At 41.2% G+C, this 22802-nt stretch overlaps 1 protein-coding gene across 2 annotated transcripts in view; it reads right to left on the reverse strand.

Moving 5' to 3' along the window:
- Positions 1–22802, reverse strand: part of TMEM132B (transmembrane protein 132B) — a 543321-nt gene that overhangs the window by 96794 nt on the left and 423725 nt on the right. For both annotated transcript variants that reach the window (XM_075898470.2, XM_025189548.3), the window contains one exon: positions 78–221. In XM_075898470.2, coding sequence (XP_075754585.2) covers positions 78–221 — 144 coding nt within the window. The remainder of the gene's footprint in view (positions 1–77; positions 222–22802) is intronic.

Below are 22802 nucleotides of genomic sequence, written 5' to 3' on the forward strand. Positions count from 1 at the left end.
GGGCACAACAAGGGGGAAAGAAAGGGGCCACTTCATCTCCCCACCTTGCACACCTCAGGTTAGCCAAGCCTCCTTACCTTTATGACATCTTCATCAGCTGATTTACATTCAATGGACTCTGAAACATCAATCACAGAACCATCCTCCTGTACAGCAACCACTTTCACTGGAACAGATACCGTCTTCCCTGTCAGGATGGCTGTGTTAAGGACTTCTGTATCCTGCACATACACACACATGCACAAAAAAGAGGGTTCATGTTAAATCAGCATGACCACAAGGCATCATGTAGAAATTTCCAGTGTTGTTAGAAATTAGTCCCAATGCTTATTGATCTTCATCCTTGACTAGCAATGTTAAAAATTACATGCACTGCTAACGTAATTTGTTTACACAAAGTAGCAAATTATAAATACACTGATAGATAGTGCTAGCATGAGGCAATAAATCTGGTTGGTTCTGCATTTTTCTTAATACTTTGAAGAAAACAGGTCTTATATCACATTCTTCATAGTGTTACACAAATCTTTCCATCCCCAACTGCCAACTTATGTCAATGATTGTAGATGGAGATCCCAAGTTTTACAATAAAAGGATTTCCCCTCTTCCATTGTTTCCCAAACTCTCCTTAAAAGATGTGCCTGTTAAGCGTTTTCTTTCTTTGGGAGCTTTCATTTTCATGTAATGCTAGAAAGGGATATGGCGCCAAAACAACAGAATGCCAAATGCAAATTTTAAATTCTTTCCCCATTAACATCCCACCTGGAGACTTTTTACTGACCACCAAGCCATATTTATCTTCTCTTCTGATGGATTCATAGAACCAGCAAGCTAATGACTCCATTAACACAGCCTTCATTTATACATTGGTGTGGAGGCAGTATGATTAATTGCCCAAATGAGCTAGTGTTATGGTCCCCCGCTTGTCTAGGTAACTGAAGATTGAAGTAGAATGTCCAAAGGTACACTACCCAATAGGCTCCTCATGCTTCACAAAGCAGACATGCGTGCAGAGCCAACCCATCATGCTGCACAGTATGAGCAATGCTTGTTTCAGTTCAGTCTCTGATTTCTAGAAGCACCTCGCAGCTGGCTGGTTTTTCAATAAAATCAATCAGCTTTCTATTGATCACTTCCATAAAATCATTTCTTGTTTATCAGCAATGGGTGGGGGGAGGGGGGGGAGGTAGAATGTAGAAACCCAACTAATCTGACTTTAAAGTCTATAATTCACATGGATGGGAAAAGAACCAAATTTAAGTGAGAGATGTGACAATGGCTTGCACAGGCAATGAGGTATAGTCACTATCATTTTTTTTTTTGACTGCTAGCTCAATTAATAGGAAACAATGGGAGTACACCACAAGCTGCAGACATCAGCAGATGGCCAATAAGTACATGCAATTAAGGTACAAGGTGAACCTCTCTCAACTAGCACTCTCTGGTTTGACAACATTCATGATTCAGCATGATTTCAGTTAGCCAGATGTCCACTTAGCTTGGGTGTGGCCAAGTTTCCTATGGTACCAAAAAGTTTATTTACAGCCATTCATCCTAGCTCTCAGTGTTCTGTGCTGGTTTTTTTAGTTCTAATTTACCCAAAATGTCTTCTAAGAGCCCACTAAGCAGTGGAAGTGTTGGCAATGCTGCTAGACAATATTGACATCCCATGGTTTGGCACATACTCTGGTTCAGCACCAGTCAAGTTCTGAGGGTGCCATACTAGAGAGATTGAACTAGTATATTATTAATATTGGGCAACTTTTTCCCAGAAGGGAGCTTGAGTTCAATGAAATACTAAACATCAGCGCTAATTAACAAAGCAGACAAGGGCTTTGCCATCAATCATGTTCTAAGAAAGCACTTAAGCCTTGAGTCCATTTCTATTTGGAACAGTACAAAGACATGTGCTTTACTCAAAGCTTTCACTTCAAAGGGATTTAAGCATCTGCTGTTCTGTATAAAGTAAGGATGTAAGTGACTAAGCGACTGGTCGACCACCCGATAAACAAAAGTGTATCAGATAATCAACACACTAGTTGACTAGTTGCACTACCTCCCTTGCTGCCTCTATCAGAAAGAGGCAGCAGTGGAAGGGGGGAGGGGGAGAAGAGGTGCGGGTGCACCTTTGAAATGTACAAGAACCCTAGCAAGGGCTATTATGCATTTCAAAGACTGAAACACCGTGTGGAACCTGGAGCCAGTGGGGAGTTTCAATATTTGAAATGTACAATAGCCCCTGCAGGGGCGTGTACATTTCAAAGCGGAAGCCCCGCATGGAGCCTAAAGTCAGCGGGGGACTCCCCACTAGCCCCAAGCTCCATGTGGTGTTTCAATCTTTGAAATGCACAAGAGCCCCATATTGCTCAGGACTGGGGGTGGGGGAAGGGTACTCTAAGTCCCCTGTTGGTCTTAGACTCCACGTGGTGTTTTTATCTTTGAAATGCACAAAAGTCCCTACCTGGGTTCTTGTACATTTTAAAGGCAGAATGCCATGGCACTTCTACCTTTGAAATGTAGCAACATCCTGGCAGGCTCTTTCTTGATTTCAAAGCAGAAGTGCCTTTATCAACTAATCAAATAGTTGATCGAAATTCTATCAATTATTCGATTAGTTGATTAATCTAATTTTAACATCCCTAGTATAAAGCCTCAAGAAAGAAATATATATTCTTTGTTCTACAATATATAAGGCATAAACCAGAGGCACTGTGCAGTAAATATCAGTTTTATGTTCATTTATGTTGGTCAGTCTCATTTATAACCAGCTGTCATTCACTAAGGAGGCACAGCATGGGTGAAAGAAATAGATGACAGAAGCAGAAGTTTAACAAAACAAAACAAAACCTGGAAGTCCATTCAAAGACTAAAGATTGAGCAAGAGTAAGAATCAAAATGTATCACCTTGAGCAAAAATAAAATGTAGATTATAGAAAACATATAAGATCAAATTCAGACTGCTTCATCCATGTCAAAACGACTGGTGAGCACCCTGCCAATCACATACAGTCAGACATTTTTACCTGGACCACTGTGTTGCAATGCTGTTTTCCAAGCCATTCTTTCATAAAGGACTTTTTTCTTCAAAGAATCAGATAGAAAAATACTTCCCACAAGGGACATAATTAACAAGACTATCCTGAATAATCCTTATTTTTGAGAATTCTTTTCAGGGAGAGAAAGGGAAGGAAATATGAACCACATGACTCACCACTTAGTGCTTGATTCAAAGCCCATTGATGTTAATGGAAAGATTTTCCATTGACTTCATAGGCCTTAATAGGCCTGGCTGATATCGCCTACATTCGTTTTGCACCAGTTATTATACCAGTAACCAGGAATTGTTCCTGCTTTTCACCAATTTAAGTGAGAAGAAAATTGGACACAATGAGCTTCCCTTAGAAAACCTATTGGTGATTAGCAGTTATATTGACATCCATCTTTAGCACTGCCGATGGTTAATGCAGATTCCAAATATATTTGTAATCCTTTTGTACTCATCGTATGAACTGGGAAGTGAAGGAGAAGAGAAAAGATCTAACAATTGACATATCACCAGCCCATTTATTTATGGGTATTCTAAAACACTTTTATCTTGATCTTGGCATAAGTGTTGCCCCGTGCTCCTCTCAGCATGCTGAAAAACCTACCATGCTGATTAGTTGCTGCTGCATCACCAAAATAAATTTCAGTGGGAGAAAAATCTGATATAAAATCAATATTTCAGATGCTTGGATCCAGTCTTATGCAACCACAGCTGCCTGTGTTAAGACCTTTTTACACACTAGCTATTTTCAGACGCCGAAAAAGTATTTCCTATGTGAGAGTGTGAAGTCTGAATTGAACTAATTGCCCGTCCCTAAGATATATAGAGTTAGAAAGAGAGAGCTATCTTTGACAAGTAACATTTCAGTTAGACTCAATGAGGTGTTTTTTGTACCTCTATAGTAGGGCTTGTTAGAGACAAAACCATTTCCTGTATTTAACATGTCTATGGTGGGTATCACTGACAGTGCTGAAATCTATGGAAGAGTAAAAAAACACTGATTTACTAGATCATCAGCTGGCATAAACTGGCAGAACTCCACAGAAGTTAATGAAACTATGCCAAGTTTAACCAGCTGAGGTTCTTAGCAGATAGTCTAAAACATCTTAGATGTAAAACAGTAAATACCTTATTCTGGCCTCAGTGCTCTGAGATTTTTTTTTAAAGTATAGATATCGTACAAAAAATGGAATTCTATTAACTCAGATAGGAGCTGCATATTCATATTGCCTGCTTTGTCCCTGAATAATAATTACATAAGTGTTTATCTCTAATTCCTTCTCTGTACCTGCATGCATTAGCACTTCAGCAGAGCTTTTCTTAATTACAACTGTAACCTGCTAATAGTGTTTCTTTGTTGTCTGAAGGAATCTACTTCTTATCCAGACTAGGCCAAATTAAAATTTAATACAACATCAGGTCGCAACAGAACTAGGAAGCAAATGACAGCTGTTTAATTAAAACCTAAAGCTGATTAGATGGCACTACTGAGAGAAATACTCTAGAGAAAGAGTAGGAAACCACCAAAACTCTAGGCCAGAAAAATGGCTTTATTTGAATATGAATAAGCCCTATGTACATCTACTGTAAGGCTGTGTCTACACTGGCATCCCTTCCGGAAAAGGGATGCTAATGTAGCACTCTGGAATAGGCAAATCCGCGGGGGATTTAAATATCCCCCACGGTATTTGCATTAACATGGCTGCCGCTTATTTCCGCCTTGGAGATAAGCCGGAGAAAAGCGCCAGTCTAGACGTGATTCTCCGGAAAATAAAGCCTTTTCCAGAGGATCTCTTATTCCTACTTTCAAGGGAATTTGCCTATTCCAAAGTGCTACATTAGCATCCCTTTTCTGGAAGGGATACCAGTGTGGAGACAGCCTAAATGTTTGACAACTCATTGCTTTGGAAAACTTGGGAGGGGAAGATGGGGAAGGAGGAGGAGGGAGGATATATAAACGGGAGACTTGTCAAGACTTGTGATAAAGCTGTGATTACTAGAATACCCTATTATCATGGTGGTTATACAGTATATGCTACCGAGAATAGAGGTTATTGATTAATGACTGTAGTGGATATTAATGAACCCACTGTATGACATCCGCAAGATTGGTATAAAATGACCAGATAATTAGGCTTTAAACAGCTGTGGTACAGAGCATGGAGTCTTCCCCTAAAACATGCACATAGTCTGGCTGACGGGTCCGCTAGTCTGGGAGCTGCATTCCTCACCTGTGGCAGAAGTTCATGTAATGATTTATCTCCAGCTTTAAGGGGGACGTCTGGCTATCTCCTCGGCCCTATCAATCTGATTGTCTACCATCTTCTGAATATTTATGGCTTTATCCACACAGCATGCCTGCGAGGTGGCTTAGGGCTATTAAGTCCATTTTACCATTGAAAAACTGAGGCACAGAGAGAGTACAGAAGCTGCTCAAGTCCTCACCAGAACTCTATGGCCATTTCTACCAACTCTGTATGGGTATGTCTACACTACCACCCTAGTTCGAACTAGGGTGATTAATGTAGTCAATCGAAGTTGCAAATGAAGCCCAGGATTTAAATATCCCGGGCTTCATTTGCATCTCACTGGGCGCCACCATTTTTAAATCCCCGGTAGTTCAGACTCCGTGCCCGTGGCTACACGCAGCATGGAGTAGGTAGTTCGAATTAGGCTTTCTAATTCGAACTACCGTTACACCTCGTGGAATATTTAAATCCCGGGCTTCATTTGCAACTTCGGTTGCCTACATTAACCACCCTAGTTCGAACGAGGATGGTAGTGTAGACATACCCTATGTCCCAGTGTAGTACAAATAGCAATGCAGGCAATGCTCAGGCAACTACAGCCATACCAGAACTTTAGGGTTACACTAGAAAATTTACCCAGTTTTGCTCAGGTCCTGAACTTGATTAATTTTTGGTTTTTAGAAAATAAAATGAAAATGTCCATGCTTCATTTAAATCATTGCTCTGGAGTGGGGCTGGGGAGGAGGCGTTCAGTTTGCAGGCTGCTTTGGGGAGAGAGGACAACCCCAGCCCTCTCTCACTGCAGCAGCTTGGGCTCAGGTGAGAAGTGCCTCTCCATGGCTGCTGCAGCTCAAGCGGGCACAGCTAGAGGAGGGGTTCATGTCCCCTGGCTGGGGTAGGTCTAGGTTTGTCTGCCGCCTGGGCTCCCCAGTCACAGTGAGGAATGCGGCAAACTGTGCGCTTTCCCCTCGCTCCCTGATGAAGGGGAACAGCCAGAAAAGTCCCCATATGAATCAGGGCAAGGAGACAACTTCAGCCTCTGCCCTCCCCCACCCATACACACATTCTACCTAAAGGGCACCTAGAGGGTGGAAGGCTCGGAGCTGGGGCAGTTCCATATAGGGGGTGCAGGCCCCCAGCCAGACCCTCTCATCTGTCTGGTGATTCTGTCTCTTTTCTGTATTTTCTGAGAAGCAATCCTATTCCAGGCACTTCCCATTGTTCTGGCACAACCATGCCCTAACCTTGCTTTAAGCGGCAATAAGAGGAAGCTGTATTCCTAAATGTCGTGGTCCTAGCTCTTACCATTTAAGAGGAATTATTGAACAAACAGGCAGACAAGCTCTCTCAAATATATAGTAGATGTATGCTATACAGCTCTCTCCATGCCCAAGCCGTGCCTCCCCTGTCTACGCTACTGTTTTTAGCTATGTGGTGTTCCACTATTTCCTCACTGCCAGGTCCTTTTCTCACCAAGGGGACAGGCTGCGACAGCTCTTCTCTACCAGAATCTTCTGCTATCTTCCCTCCATGAAAGAGCATTTCATTGTCACCTACAGCTACACACTGCAGCACAGATGCAGCCTGCTTTTGTACTATGGTATCTGGCTACACACACCCCACACCCACATTTCACCCTCCAGTGTAGAGGAGACCTACTACAGAGCCAGAAATTGAATCCAGGTCTCCTGGGGCCTACTCCCATGCCTTAACCACAAGAGCAGAAGCAGCCATTCCACAAACATTCTAACCCTCCTGGCACTGCACTGTTGAAGTAATTCAGAGAACCCTGTTTTAGCCATGTACCTGAGAATGAATATCAACCCCAATGATTAATGTGCAGGCTAGCTAATTTTTAGAGTTCAACAGTACATGTTGCAATCCAGTATCTAATAAAAACACTCAGTTGTAGATCAGGGGCACTTAAAGCCAAGCCTGCTCAGCTGAGAAATGTTACAGCTGAGGGCAGCCAACAGCCCTGGATTGCCAGGCCTCTGGGCAATATGGGAGTACAGGGGCCAGCTCCATGTGGCCAGAAGAGACAGGGTTGGGGTAGCCAACTCCCAGCACCACCTGGATAGAACAGCGTCCCCTGTGCCAGCCCTGAAAGCCATCTGAAGTGCACAGCGTGGGGCTCTGCAATGCACTGTGTGGCCTTCCTGCTGCACTTCCACTGTAGTGGTGGCAGCCAGGAACTTTGCACCCTTTAGAATTGCCAGGCCCCAAGACAACTGTCCTCTTTGCAACCCCCCTGTTACTGGGCCTGTTATAACTAAATGCCTTTTGGCATTTAGTGGAAATGATTATCTTTAGTGAGGAAGGCATGGAGCTGAAACATTTGTCGGCAGAATTGCATTATTATTATTATTATTTCCTCCACTGTGTGTATCTCATGAAAAGAAATGTGTAACATTGGAACTAATCTTTTGGAACCCATTCACCAGTCCCATAATGGCACCTCTAAGAAATGTAAATTACAGGGCAGACTCGTGACGTGGGTTTTTTTAACCTCATTAGATAAACTATTCACCACCTTCTGCTTCAGATCAAAGAGCAAGGCAATGTAAGACTATTAAGCAAGCTTAATATATAAATTAGATGGTTTGCTAAAATTATTATAATCCAAAACAATTCTGGTGTGCTTTTCCCTGATCGCTGAATAGTGTTTTAGGATTCAAATACTTATTAATGAACCTCACTTGGTGGAAAGCTATTTATATTTTCCATTACTACATATCTGTTGTGACTCACAGGTAAAGTCTGCCACTTTCTCACCCAAGGGTGAGAATGTATAACTGATATTATGTGTTTGTTAAACATTAGGAAATATTTACAATCTTCCATAAGTGTTCATTGTTCTTTGATCTTTTTTTCTTTCTTAAATTAATACATGTATGCTCCATTGACTCTGCCTTGTGGTAAGAGGTCAGTATCATATATTAATGCCAGTGGAAGAGAAGCTAGCTTGGTCAATATCAGATTATTCACTGACCATACTTACTAGCCTGATCCTGCAGTCTTTACATGCTTGTGACTGAAAGAAGTTTTGAATGTGAAGGGACTGCAAGATCTTCAATTACAAAGGGTCTGATTCAGCCATCATTATTCACATTGAGCAGTGCTTTAACTCATGCATAATTCCATTGGGGGCTATTTATGCAGTCAGATAATACTCTATGTTCATGGGTGACAGAATCAGGCTGTCAAGGCTGATTTCCCCACTCTGGCACATTGAATGCAGAAGTGGGGGCCTGCAAAAGTACCCCAAAACCTTATCTTTCCAGGCTTTGGTATAAAACTCCCCCCCCCCCCCACCACCAAATTCTAAAAACCTATATTTTGGGGATAAAAATCCAGTGCCACCATCAAGTGCTTTTGAACCCACAAACAGGGGTGGACACTTGAAACCAATCCCAGGGTACCCCAAGCTCTTTTCTCCAAAGAGCTTAAAAAAGAAAAGAGAAAATACAAACTGCAGTCTGTGGCTGCTATCCCCCAGTCAGAGGCATGCAGATCCCACAGACAGATTTTCCAGGACGGAGAACTGAACCAATACCAGGCTAACAAAAAAGAAATAACTTTTATTATCAAAACAATACTGTTAAAAGCATAGTTGGATTGGCTAGATGGTAAGAGCCACCAATTAATAAACTCATGGAGAATTTTCCTGTGGGAACTAAACTTAGTTACAAGAGAGGAAACCCCATTTCTAAATACACAGACATAAGATTCCCATTCCCAAACCATAAAACAATAAAACTTAATGGATTTACTTAAACTTTACCCTGCTCACAGATAGTGAAGAGTCTTTTCTTAGAGAGAGACATGTTGTCTATCCCCCTCAGTATCTGGACAGTCAACTAGCTCAGAAACAAAGGAGGGAAAACCCCAAAATTCCTTTGTCTCAGTTTGAAGTCCCTATCTGCATTTCTATTGGCTGACTGCTACCTGGCTAGGTACAGTTAACCCTTTAGTCCCCAGGCTGCTGGCCATCCCTCATGTGTCATACAAGCCCAGAAGGATTTATATGTTCTGTCCCCTCTCCCAACAATCAGACATGTTAGTAAAAGGTCATATCCCTGACCCTATACCCTTTCTCAGGCTTCAGCTGTTTTCTCAGGTCAGTATTTTATAAATTGCATCATTATTAAGAATGATCAACTATGACAGATGGTAAATCATCAATTCTGCAGGCTATTATGCCAAAGTAAAAGGTTATCCTTTATCACGTTTGTCTGCCTGCATAATAGATTTAATTCATACTGGAATCCCTAAGAAAGAAGAGGCAGGAAGACATATCCTGCAGACAAAACTAAATGTAGATTACAATTTAAAAGAGAGAGAGAAGTTCTTAATTGCTGGTTCTCAAGGTGGCGTGTATCACAAATCTGCCCAATTGAAAATTATTCTAGATGTATATTAAAGTGTGCACTTCAACAATATTTGATTTCACACAAATATGTTTGTTTCAGCAAACATGTTTGTTTATAGATTCCAAAATGAAATTTTTATTTAATTACTTATCTCCTGACAAAACATATATTAAAGGAAAAACTGATTCTTTAACTTGTACACTATTCACATTACATGGTAGGATCTCAGAGGTATCAACCAGAGAGACAATTGTATCTGGAAATTCATGGATGTCAATGCTATGATTTCTGATGTTTATTATTATTTTTTATAAACTTGTTCCTATAGCATTAATTAAAATAAACCAACAAAAATAAATTCAAAGATTTTTTGAAGTTTATCCAGGAATGATAAGCAAATCCAGCCAACCAAAGATGAACCCTGATTAGCAGCATAAACAAAGTCACATGTGACCTGAGCAAGATGTCATTTGAAAAAAATCATAATAGCTGATCTGCACCCCATTAAGTGAAGGTTCAGAAAGCAGCCTGAGGCACATGGCAGGAGTAATTGCAACCTGTCAAAGGCTCTCCTGTGTTTTAGCTAAACATAGTATCCTCTATTGCTAGCTGAGACCTTTCCTGAGAACGGACTCATGCTATTTTGCTGCAGCCCAGAATGTCCCAAAAGTCTTTATTCACAAAGCCAGCTCTGTTAAACATCTTGACACTCATGTTCCAAAATGTAAAGTCAAGGTTGTGACAATAAAAGGATGGGAAACTCTCAAAGTAGGAGAGAGCTTGTCATCTGTCTGCTTTGGGCAAACCATGTGGAAGAAAAACCCACCATGTTCTCTGGTTTCTGCTTCAATGCCATTCTGTGTTCCACACATATGAAAAGATGGTTCTTGTTTTATGACAAGAGCTGTATATAAGAGATCAAAAGGGTGCAGGAGCTAGAATCTCTTCTATTTATGCACAAATGGTCTCTCTCAAAAATGATCTTGTTGTTCTTTATCTTTTCTCAATATCTTCCCTCACTTAGAGTAGGTATTTTGACTTAATAATCAAAAAGGGATATTCCAACAAATCTGACAATAAAAATTAGGCCCTGGGACCCTAATTCATACTTATACACAATAAATTATTTTTAAAATGTCAATTAAATAACAATTTTAGAAAACCCAAGAAGGCAAAGCAAACATGTCTTGGTCTTTTCTGTTAAGAAACATAGAGAGGGTCACACTAGTTCAGTTCCATTATCCATCTAGTCCAGTACCCTGTCTCCATTGGTGGCCATCATGCCTCTGCAGGAACTGCAAAAAGTCTCACATTAAACTGACAGGAGATAATATCTCTCCAAGGGAGTCTTCTCCTAATTCTTAATAGTTAGAGATGGTCTTAAAACCAGAAGCAGAAAGGTTTATATCTTTCACAAACACTTTTAAATGATGCAGAAATAACTTTTCAGAGTTGTTTATGAGAAGATGTTCCCCAGTTCAAATGTGAATTAATTCAGGGAAATTCTATGGCCTGTGTTATATAGGAGCTTACCTCCACTATAGGATGGATTGACACTGTGGCAATTGATCTACTGAGAGTTAATTTAGTGGGCCTAGTGAAGACCCACTAAATCAACTGCCAGCTCACTCTCCTGTTGACTCTAGTACTCCACAGAATGAGATGAGTCAGGGGAATTGATGGGAGAGTTTTCTCAGTGCAGCCCCCTCCCCCCCCACTGTACGTAAATCTAAGCTACATCAATTTGAGTTATGCTACTATCTTAATTCAAAATGCATAACTTAGATTGACCTGTCCTTGTAGTGTAGACCTGCCCACACTGATCAATGATTCCATCTGACTTTATAATAGGAGTTATGGGTCTGAATATCTGGCTACCATTTGAAATTTTGCCTGTGGACCTTTATTGCTACTAGTTTAAAAAAATGGAATGACCATTTCAAAGCAGTTCCTGTAAATGTTTCTCAGCCTGGAGTCTCTCACTGCCCAGGATGGAGAAAATACTGTAGCAGTGCTATAATGTGAGTGTTGGAAATTTACTGGCTTGAAAAGTAAAGCCAGCACTAATCTATAGACCTCAAAATACAGGGTTGCATTATCACGTGATTTTACTGCTCATCTGTGTAATCATCATCTATCATGACTGCTACCTGGGCAGAAATCCATATTGTTCTGCAAGGGCAGCTGCTTTAATGTTCTAGGAAAATACACAGTTTAATACATTGCAAGATATACATTGGCCACATCCCTGAGAAATATTCTCTCATGGCTGGAGCAAGCATCTGCAATCAAGACTCCTGCAAGATAGCTTCATCTACTCCCTGTTCTGCGTCTCACTCGCTGATTTTGACAAGCTACCCACATAATTGGTATAAAAAGTCTACTTGGGGAGCGATTTGTGAGGAGTATTATGAAGTTCTGCAAAGTGCTCTGAAGTCCTCAGATGAGAGATGCTTGCTATACACACCAAGTATAAGTGTTACTATAGATTTCACTCTTGGTAGATGCTCCACACAAGGTAGCAACTTGATCCAGTGAAGCCAGATGAGGATACATGCAAATACGAATGCTGCCCTTCAAAATGTGAATGAATAGCACAGCCATAGTCCAGCAAATGCATCTCTGTCATCATTTCAATACAATGCACAAGCAGGAGTCTTCATTCTTTGTCCAGTAGGAGTCTGATGCAGAGGGCCATAAGGAGCAGACAACAGGGAAAAGGCTGGCATCTAGCAAGAGCAGGGTCATCCAGAAGGGTGTGTCTAGACTACATGCCTCCTTCGACGGAGGCATGTAGATTAGCCAGATCGGAAGAGGGAAATGAAGCCGCGATTAAAATAATCGCGGCTTCATTTAAATTTAAATGGCTGCCCCGATCTGCCGATCAGCTGTTTGTCGGCAGATCGGGGGAGTCTGGACGCGATGCCCCGACAAAGAAGCCTTTCTTCATCGACACAGGTAAGCCTCGTGAAACCAGGTTTACCTGTGTCGATGAAGAAAGGCTTCTTTGTCGGGGCATCGCGTCCAGACTCCCCCGATCTGCCGACAAACAGCTGATCGGCAGATCGGGGCAGCCATTTAAATTTAAATGAAGCCGCGATTATTTTAATCGCGGCTTCATTTCCCTCTTCCGATCTGGCTAATCTACATGCCTCCGTCGAAGGAGGCATGTAGTCTAGACACACCCGAAGAGTCATTTCCCTAGTGTCTCCTTCTCTCTTGAAGCTGGATGGGCATAGGAAAGCATGGAAGCTGAAACCTCACAGGGAATGATTCAATGTCTATCCTTGTGGCCATGTAGGTAATTTAGTTAATCCCCCTTTTGTAGAATCATCCCCATCCAAGAGCAGTTCTTGAGTGGGTCTCATCAGTATTTCAACATGAACTAGCAAAAGTTATTGGGTTTGTTTAGTGTCCAGGAAGCATGAGCAACCAAAAAAGAAGGCTCCCAAAAATTGTATTGAATTTCTATGGGTAACACTTAATTAGGAGTGGGGATCACTAAATGATACTTACATAAAGGTAACAGCAATTAAATTAGTAATTTTAAGATTGGTCCCCCTCATGGACATCAGTCGTGAATGCCATGATTCATCCCATAATAATTTTTATTTTAACTGAAATGTTGTTTTCTATTCAGCAATGTATATGTTGTTGAATGAAAGGAATAGATAATATATTCAAACCACAATCTTGCATGGTAACACATATTGCTCTGAAATAGTATGTGACCCACTCAAGAATTGTTCTTGAAGGGTCAAAAGGGGGATAGCCATAGAATCATAGAACAATAGAACTGGAAAGGCTGTTGAGGCTACGGCTACACCGCTGTTTTTTTGTGGAAGAAGATATGCAAATCACGCTCACATTTGCATATCTTCTTCTGATTCCTTTTGTGGAAGAGGTTTTGCCACTATTTGATCCCATGTAGATGGGGCCAAATGTCGGAAAAAACGCTCTTTCACAAGACCCTGTAAACCTCGATTTATGATGAATAAGGGGTCTTGCAAAAGAGGAGGGTTTTCTGACATTTCACCCCATCTACACGGGGTCAAATAGCAGCAAAACCTCTTCTGCAAAAAGAATTGGAAGAAGATATGCAAATGCAAGCACAATTTTCTTGTCTTCTGGAAAAAAAAAGTGGTGTAGTCGTAGTCTGAGAGGTCATCAAATCCAGTCCCCTGCCCTCATGGCAGGACCAAGCACCATCTAGACCATCCCTGATAGATGTTTGTTTAACCTTACTTTAAATATCTCCAAATACGGAGATTCCACAACCTCCCGAGACAAATTTATTCCAGTGTTTAACCAGCCTGACAGTAAGGAAGTTTTCCTAATGTTCAACTTAAACCTCTCTTGCTGCAATTTAAGTTCATTGCTACCTGTACTATCATCTGAGGTTAAGAAAAATATTTTTTCTCCTTCCTCCTTGTGACATCCTTTTAAGTATTTAAAAGCATCATGTCCCCTCTCAGGCTTCTCTTGTCCAAATAAAACAAACCCGGGTCTTTCAGGCTTCCCTCATAGCTTATGTTTTCTAGATCTTTAATCACTTTTGTTGCTCTTCTCTGGATCCTCCCGAATTTTTCCACATATTTCTTGAAATGTGGTTCCCAGAACTGGACACAGTACTCCAATGGAGGCCTAAGCAGCACGCAATAGAACAGAAAAATGACTTCATATGTCCTGCTCTTAATATTCCTTTCATCCCTGAATCATGTTCACTTTTGTTGGAACAGTGTCACACTGTTGACTTATATTTAGCTTGTGGTCCACTCTGACACCTAAATCTCTTTCTGCAGTACTCCTTCCTAGACAGTTACTTCCCATTTTGTATGTGTGAAACTGGTTGTTTCTTCCTAAGTGGAGTACTTTGCATTTGTCCTTGCTGAACTTCATCCTGTTTACCTCAAACCATTACCCCAGTTTGTCCAGATCATTTTGAATTAAGACTGTCCTTCAAAGCACATGCAACCTCTCCCAACTTGGTATCATCTGCAGACTTTATAAGTGTACTCTCTATGCCTTTATTTAAATTGTTGATTAAGATATTGAACAGAACCAGTCCCAAAACAGACCCCTGTGGAACCCCACTTATTATGCCCTTCCAGCATGAGTGTGAACCATTTATAACTTCTATCTGAGAACGGTTATCCAGCCAGTTATGCACCCAACTTATAGTTGCCTCATCTATGTTGTATTTCCCTTGATTATTGATAAGAAGGCCATGCAAGACTGTATCAAATGCTTTACTAACGTCTAGGTATATCACGTCTACCACTTCCCCCTTATCCACAAGGCTTCTTATTCTATAAAGAAAGCTATCCAGTAGATAACAGTCAGCATGGAGATGTCAAGAGCAAATCATTCCACACCAGTCACCTTATAATCTTCCAGATGTTTGCAGATGGATTCTTTAATTATTTGCTCCATTATCTTTTCTGGCGTAGAAGTTAAGCTGACTGGTCTGTAGTATCTGGGGTTGTCCTTATTTCCCTTTTTATAGATAGGTACTATATTTGCTATTTTCCAGTCTTCAGGAATCTCTCCCGACTTCCATGACTTTTCAAAGATGGCTCAGATACCTCCTCTATCAGCTCCTTGAATATACTAAGATGCATTTCATTAGGGCTTGGTGACTTGAAAACATCTAATTTTTCTAAGTAATTTAAACTTGTTCTTTTCTTATTTTAACTTCTGAACCTACTATGTAGCTAAAATGTAGAATTCCAGTGTTTAAATAAGAATATAATAATAAGCCTTATGCCATGTAATGTGCTTCAGTGCTCCCTTCCAGAAAGTCTTTCTGGCTAGCAGAAAGAAATGGCCTAGTGCCACTGGTAAAGATGCATCAGAGGGACTGACTGGCTGCATCTAGACTGGCAAGTTTTTCGGCAAAAGCAGCTAGTTTTGCAGAAAAACTTGCCAACTGTCTATACTGGCCGCTTTGAATTTGCGCAAGAACACTGACGATCTAAAGTAATATTGTCAGTGTTCTTCCGCAAATACTATGACTCTCCCGTTCGGGAAAAAGCCCTCTTGCACAAATGCTTTTGCTCAAGAGGCCCAGAGTAGACAGATGAGAACCATTTTGCGCAAAAAAGCCCCGATGGCGAAAATGAGGATTGGGGCTTTCTTGCGCAAAACCGCGTCTAGATTGGCACGGACGCTTTTCCACAAAAAGTGCTTTTGCACAAAAGTGTCCGTGCCAATCTAGACGCTCTTTTCCACAAATGCTTTTAACGGAAAAACTTTTCTGTTAAAAGCATTTGTGGAAAATCATGCCAGTCTAGACGTAGCCACTATGTCTGTCAGTGATGGCAGGAACCAATCAGAACAGTCCTAATGACTGATTATATTCACTATCTGGTATAGGGCTATGGTGTCCAACCAGTTCTGAAGCAGTAGCCACTATAGAGGAGAACCAGGATCTCAAATGCACTGAAAGGTCATGTAAACACTCCTGTCATGATTAGAGCAAAATGATGACCCTGAAGTTAGAAGCAAGCACCCGTAATGTGTGAAGATAACAAATCCCACTGAAAACAGAGTGGGGCAACACCCAGACTATGTCTACCCTATGGGGTTTTTCCGGGATACCTCAGATATCCCAGGAAAACTCCGCCGTGTACAGGGAATACGTCTGCTCTTCCAGGGTATGTCTACACTACCCCGCTAGTTCGAACTAGCGGGGTAATGTATGCATACCGAACGTGCAAATGAAGCCCGGGATTTGAATTTCCCGGGCTTTATTTGCATAAGTCGGCCGGCGCCATTTTTAAATGCCGGCTTGTTCGAACCCCGTGCCGCGCGGCTACATGCGGCACGGGCTAGATAGTTCGAACTAGCAAGCCATTCCGAACTATCTGTACACCTCGTGGAACTATCTGTACACCTCATGGCTTATGCAAATAAAGCCCAGGAAATTCAAATCCCGGGCTTCATTTGCACGTTCGGTATGCATACATTACCCCGCTAGTTCTAACTAGCGGGGTAGTGTAGACATACCTCTACTCTTTTGGAAGCTCTGTCTTCCTTCTCCCACAAAGAAGAAGGGCTCTTTTGAAAGAGGAGGCTTTTCCAAAATTTGACCCAGTGTAGATGGGCCAAATTTCAGAAAAGCCTCTTCCAAAAAATCTATTGGAAAAAGGTATGCAAATTGCGCAGTGCAATTTGCTTACCTTTTTCCAATAGATCCCTATAGTGTAGACATAGCCCCAGAGAAATCACCAGAAGATTGATGTTAAAAACAATGAAAACAACCTCCAGATAAACAGATCTTGGAAAGTAAGTGATTACAACATGATGGAGCAAAATCCATAGACTTGCATAAGCAGGGCTTACTGAACCGTGGCGAGCCTTGCTCACCAGCCGCGCTGTCCGACGATCTGCACACGCGCAGATTGTTCTGCGCATGCACAGATCGCCCGAACCCGGCTCTCCTGGGTTACAATAGGCGAGTAGATTGTATTATTTGTCGAGTCCTGTGCATAAGAATGGATTCCTGTAAAATATGGGGTGTCTGCATGGTGCTTTGGATTTGTCCTGCCAATAGTTTCAGAGCATTGGCATCACATCCAACAGAACCTGGCTCCTTCCTCATGTCCAATCTCACCTGCCACTAGATTGGTACGAGTCTCTGATTGGTAACTATAACAGCAGTTACAGTGGGACAATGTGTGTGTGTGTGCATATACTGATTCCTATGTTCTCAATAAACATGGAGCATTGTCTTTTCCTCTAAAAAGATTCTCTGTGTTTCTTATAAGTGTAACATTCTCTCCCCCCCCCCCCCATCATGTTCCATAGGGTTCTAGGAAGCCCTCTGTCTTGCCTACTTGAGGACACTTGGAAAGTGAATAAAAATTGAAAGTGTATTAATTGAAGAAATTAAGCTCCTGTATAGATGTGCTCATTCAGAATTAAAGTGGCCTTAATTCAGTTTAGCAAGATTCTCTTTGAAAGACATAATATCTCCTACTTGAGCAGTCTGTACCAAATCCCAACCCCAGCCCAAAATCTTTAAAAAGAACATAACCAGTAGTTCTCTTCCTTTGAATAGTCATCAGCAGATCTGGTTTCAAAAGAATCTGCAGGTTAGGACTTGAAACTTAAAGGGACAGAATTTTTCAGACTTCTCATTGTTTCTCAGTTCCTTTGCTATATCTTTGTTTTGAACATTTCTGAAAGCCTCTCAGCTAAGAGAAGTAGAACTATTTATAGTTCCATGACAGCAGGACAGCAGTTCACTGTCACTTTCACCACTTACTGGCACAGAAACTCAGCTAACCTCTGTTCTCTTGCATAAGTTATACCAGGAAGGTTTTATCCATGTTTCTTCAGGTATCATATACAGATATATTTTTTAAAAGAATTTTGTGATTTCACTTCATACTCAGGAAGGCTTTTTTTTTAGTTCTTTCCAGTTCTTCACAGAATAAACTGTGAAGTGTTAGAAGCAGATAGCTATTGACACATCTGCTCTCTCTCTCACAACTCAGATTTCAGACTGTTCAGGGACTTCCCACCCCAGGAGGTCATGGTCAACTTGACTGTAATCACCAATGGATTCAATGACACCTCAGCAGAGGGGAGTCTAAAATAGGAACAGATTAGAAAAGTATTATTTTACACCTACTTTTGCAGTGGAGTAAATGCCAAAGCACACAGGGAGAATCAGGCCCCTGAAGAGAACAAAGGAAACTAGACAAGAAATCTTCTGCAGTTCTAAAATGCTGAGAAGGGGAGTTCACGAACTGCATCTTGCTTGTCAGTATACCTCAGAATATCAGAGAATTAATCTGATGCTCATAATACAACCAAGAATTTTAGAACTGAGCCATATTCTCTTTAAATATGGAATTATATACATAGATCTCCCAAATGTACCACAATCATAACCACTCTTTCATAATGTGTGTGTGTGTGTGTGTGTGTGTGTGTATAGTTAATACAGTGTTTATGATTAAGCTGTATTAAATAGAGGATATGTTTCTTTTACGTTGGGAAAAGAAGCAATAATTTTCTTAGCATATACATTATAAAGAAAAAAATAGTTCTTATTAACATTAAGTGGAAATAAGATTATGGAGTTTATTTTTTAAAAGTAACTTTAAATTCTTGCAGGAACAGGATGTTAGGTTATAAGCTCTTCAGAGAGAGAGACTGTCTCTCACTAGTTTACGTCTACACTGCAAGGTTTTTGTGCAAAAACCCATGGAGCATCCACACCTCAAATGTGCTTTTGTGCAAGGAAATCAAGAGTAAAATGGCAGAACAAAGGGCTTTTTCCGCCATAAGTAAACCTACTTTTACGAAGCATAACTCCTTTTTTTGCAAGAGTTCTTGCACAAAAAGGCAAGTGTGGATGCTCCAGAGGGGTTTCTTGTGCAAGAAACCCCTATGGGAAAAAGCACAGGTGCTCTTATGGCCATTCTGTGAATGGCCATCAGAGCTTTCTTGCTCAAGAGCATCCATGCAGTATGGACGCTCTCTTGAGCAAAAGCACATCACTTTTGCGATTCATTCTGACGTGTGGACATGCTTTTGTGCAAAAAGTTTTTTGCACAAAAACTCTTGGCAAAAGGCTTCTTGAGCAAGAAGCATGTAGTGTAGACATAGCCTAGGTATACTTACAGGCTACATCTATACTGTCTACATGCCTTAATTGTGATATAATATCAAAATAATGTTGAGCTGGAGGACTTGTTACTGTGACTCCTGTAGCCCTCAGTTTACGAGGAGTAAGGGAAGTTGGACGAAGAATGCTCTGACTCGGACTTCCTGCTGTGTAGACAAAGCCAAAAGCCAAAATAAGCTGTTTTGACTTAGGCTATGCAATTGGTATAGCTCAAGTTTTGTAGCTTATTTTGGCTTTAGCCTTGCTGTGCACACATGTCCTAAGGTGCCACAGGACTACTCTCATCTCTTACTGTGTATGTATAGCACTTCACACGATGGGGCCTTGATCTCAGTGAGAACCTCTAAATGAAACTTTAATATAAATACATAAAATAATAATAAAGCCAAATAAATATAGTCTACCTCTGTTACAATCCAGTTCTTGCTCTCATGAGTAGACAATATTTTACACATTGCCATTAATTACTGTTTTTCTGTGCTGATTTTAAAAAAATTGAATTTTTGCAGCAGTGGTACTTTGCTAACAATAACTCTGACTTCAGAGAAGTACACCAGTGTAATACAATGGCACTCACTCATCTGCTTCACGTCAAAGAATTGCCTATTACTGTACTTGGCCTTGTTAAAAACAGTAGTGTATATTTGTAGCCAGGTCAGGCAGCACCAGCAGGCAACCTTCATCATTCATGGCAAACTCAATGGCTTTCTTATATCTCACCCATTGATTTTGTGGGGAGGGGGCATTCTTCAAACGTATGCTGCTGTCACATGTTTTAACACTCTACCCCCCATGAAATGTTCTCACTATGTCCATTTTATCTTCTAGTCTTTGAAATGCATGTTAAAATTTCCTCCTTGCAATGTGTCTGCCGTAAGCTTCACTAAGGCTCTCTATGCTTTTCACTCTGATGCTAATTATTTCCACTCCTCTAATGTGATTTTTCATAGAGTGCATTGGTTATAACTCAAATATAATTTTCAAATTCCATTTAATGAAGTTTTCTTTCACTTCCCAATATTTTTTCTTAGGCTGATTTTTTCTTTGTGTTTTTGCAGTCTCTCTCACCGTGCACATGCTCAAATATTTGCTTGTTCAATCATGTCCCTATATCTGATTATTTCTTTTTTCTTCTCCATTTTTATGAGGAATGACCTCAATTTTGTTCAAGTTCATGGTGAAGTCCCACTTTCCTGATTTTCATGATTGAATTTATCAGGCAACTTCTATATTCTACACATGTTTCCCATGGGTAAAAGACAGTATCTTCTGTGTGGTTCAGAGCTGTTCATTCACTTCTTTTTAGAATATGAGTATTTTTCCATGTGTCTCCACCATCTGGGAGATATTCTGCATCTTTTTTAGAAACTTTTACAAGATCCTTTAGCAGACTTTTGGCCTGATTTTGTTTTCAGTCATGTGGGTATAAATCAGATGTAATTTCACTGAAGAACATGAAGTTATGCCAAGTTAGAAGCAGTGTTGTAAATCGGGATATACAGGTAGATCTTGGAACCTCTGACAGGTGATCCTGACTGGTTTGGCCAAGAGGCTACCAAGCACAGCACTTCAGCTGCCTTTCCCCTCACTGCAGCACATCTCCTGCCCTTTGCCTTGGAGTTGCCTCCTCTTTGCCCCCTCTGCCAGCCTCCTGCTTGCTATGCAGGGCAGTGGATGGAGAAGAGGGGCACTGATGTTAGGGTGCCCCTGTCCCACCCTGTATTTTATCTCCACAGAATGGAGGCAGAGGTCACAACAGGGCTTGGAATGGAGGGAGTTTTCTGGCTGCTTTTGAGAGTGGGACAGGGGCAGGGCAGGGATGAACCTGCCTTTGCCCCCACTGCACCACCACCCAGAAGCCACCTGCAGTAAGCAATGCCCAGCTGGAGCCAGTTCTGAAACCCTGCCCTAGTCATGAACCCGCTCTAGTACCCTAAGCCACTGCCCCAACCCTGAGCCCCCTGGACCCAAACTCCCTTACAGAACTTGTACCCTGACCCCCTCCTGCATCTCAACTCCCTGCCCCAGGATCAGCTCAGAGCCCCTCTTACACTCCAAATCTCTTAGCCCGAGACCAGATCCCATGCCCCAAACCTCTACCCTTACCTGGTGAAAGAGAGGAATAATGGGGAGGGAGGGAGGACAGAGTGAACAGAGGCAGGGCCTCGCAGAAGGGGCAAGCAAGAGGTGGGGCAAGGGTACTTGGATTTGAGGTAGATTGCGGATGGCATTTAAATTTAAAAAGTGATCTTGTGCTTAAAAAGGTTGTAGGCCCTTGGTCTACTCCAACTACTACATGGTGAATCTTCTATTTAAACAAATCTCATTTTCCTCTAGTCATTGATTCCATAATATTCAAATATAGATTCCTATTCCTTTCTTCTTAAACAGGCTTCTTTGCAAGCCAGTGAGTACCTATCATCTCTCTCAAATGGTTAATTCATTGGTTGATTATCTGAAATTCAGTTGTATAGAAACCATTTATTCAGAATATAAGAACATACAATGAGCCATACTGGATCAGACCAAAGGTCCATCTAGACGAGTATCCGGTCTGATGACAGTGACCAAAGCCAGATGCCCCCAGATGGAGTGAACAGTAGAGATAATCATTAAGTGACCCATCCCCTCTCTGTTGCCCATTCCCAGTTTCCGACAAACAGGCTGCCCATTCCTGTCCATTCTGGCTAATACCCATTGACAGACCTATCCTTCCTGGATTTAACAAGCTCTGTAATAGTCTTGGTTTCACAAGGTCCTCTGGCAAGAAGTCCCACAGGTTGGCAATATGTTGTGTGAAGAAGTACTTCCTTTTGTTTGTTTTAAACCTGCTGCTTACGAATTTCATTTGGTGACCTCCTAGTTCTTGTGTCATGGGTAGGAGTAAATACCTCTTATCTATTCACTTTTCCCACACCAGTCATAATTAAGAAAACACAGTAGACTGCAAACAAAAGGCTGTTGAGTCTTTCATTCCTTGGGTATCATCTGTTACCTTTCTTAAGTGAAAAACGATGATAACATTTACTCCCATGCCACAGATGGCCAAATATACTCAGAAGGGAAATCAGTGAAGACCTCATAAAATTAAATTCTTGTAAGATGGTACATTTTGAGACTGCTTCTGATGTTATCTCAAAATGAAGTATGTAATACAATAGAGCAAGAGGACAACTGTAGGGAGGTTGATAGCATACATTTGTGTCTAAGGAATGAAAATAAAAATTGACTATACCCAGGATTTTTGATAGAATCCTCATATTGCAAAGAGCCAAATATGTTATTCTATAAAAGCACATGTCTACTTAAAAAATCACAGCATGTTTCTGTGACTAAGATTGCTAACAATATTCTTTCTCTTATCACCAGACCCAAAGCCTTCTTCTAAGAAGGGACCTTAAAATATTCTAATCTTGCTTTTATCCTATTTACATGTTACCTGGAGGGAGAGTTTAGTTAGTTTTCCAACTTGAAAACAGGTATTTATGGAGAGA

Source organism: Pelodiscus sinensis, chromosome Z (assembly GCF_052426305.1).
Source record: "Pelodiscus sinensis isolate ZL-2025 chromosome Z, ASM5242630v1, whole genome shotgun sequence".
Lineage (NCBI taxonomy): Eukaryota > Metazoa > Chordata > Testudines > Trionychidae > Pelodiscus > Pelodiscus sinensis.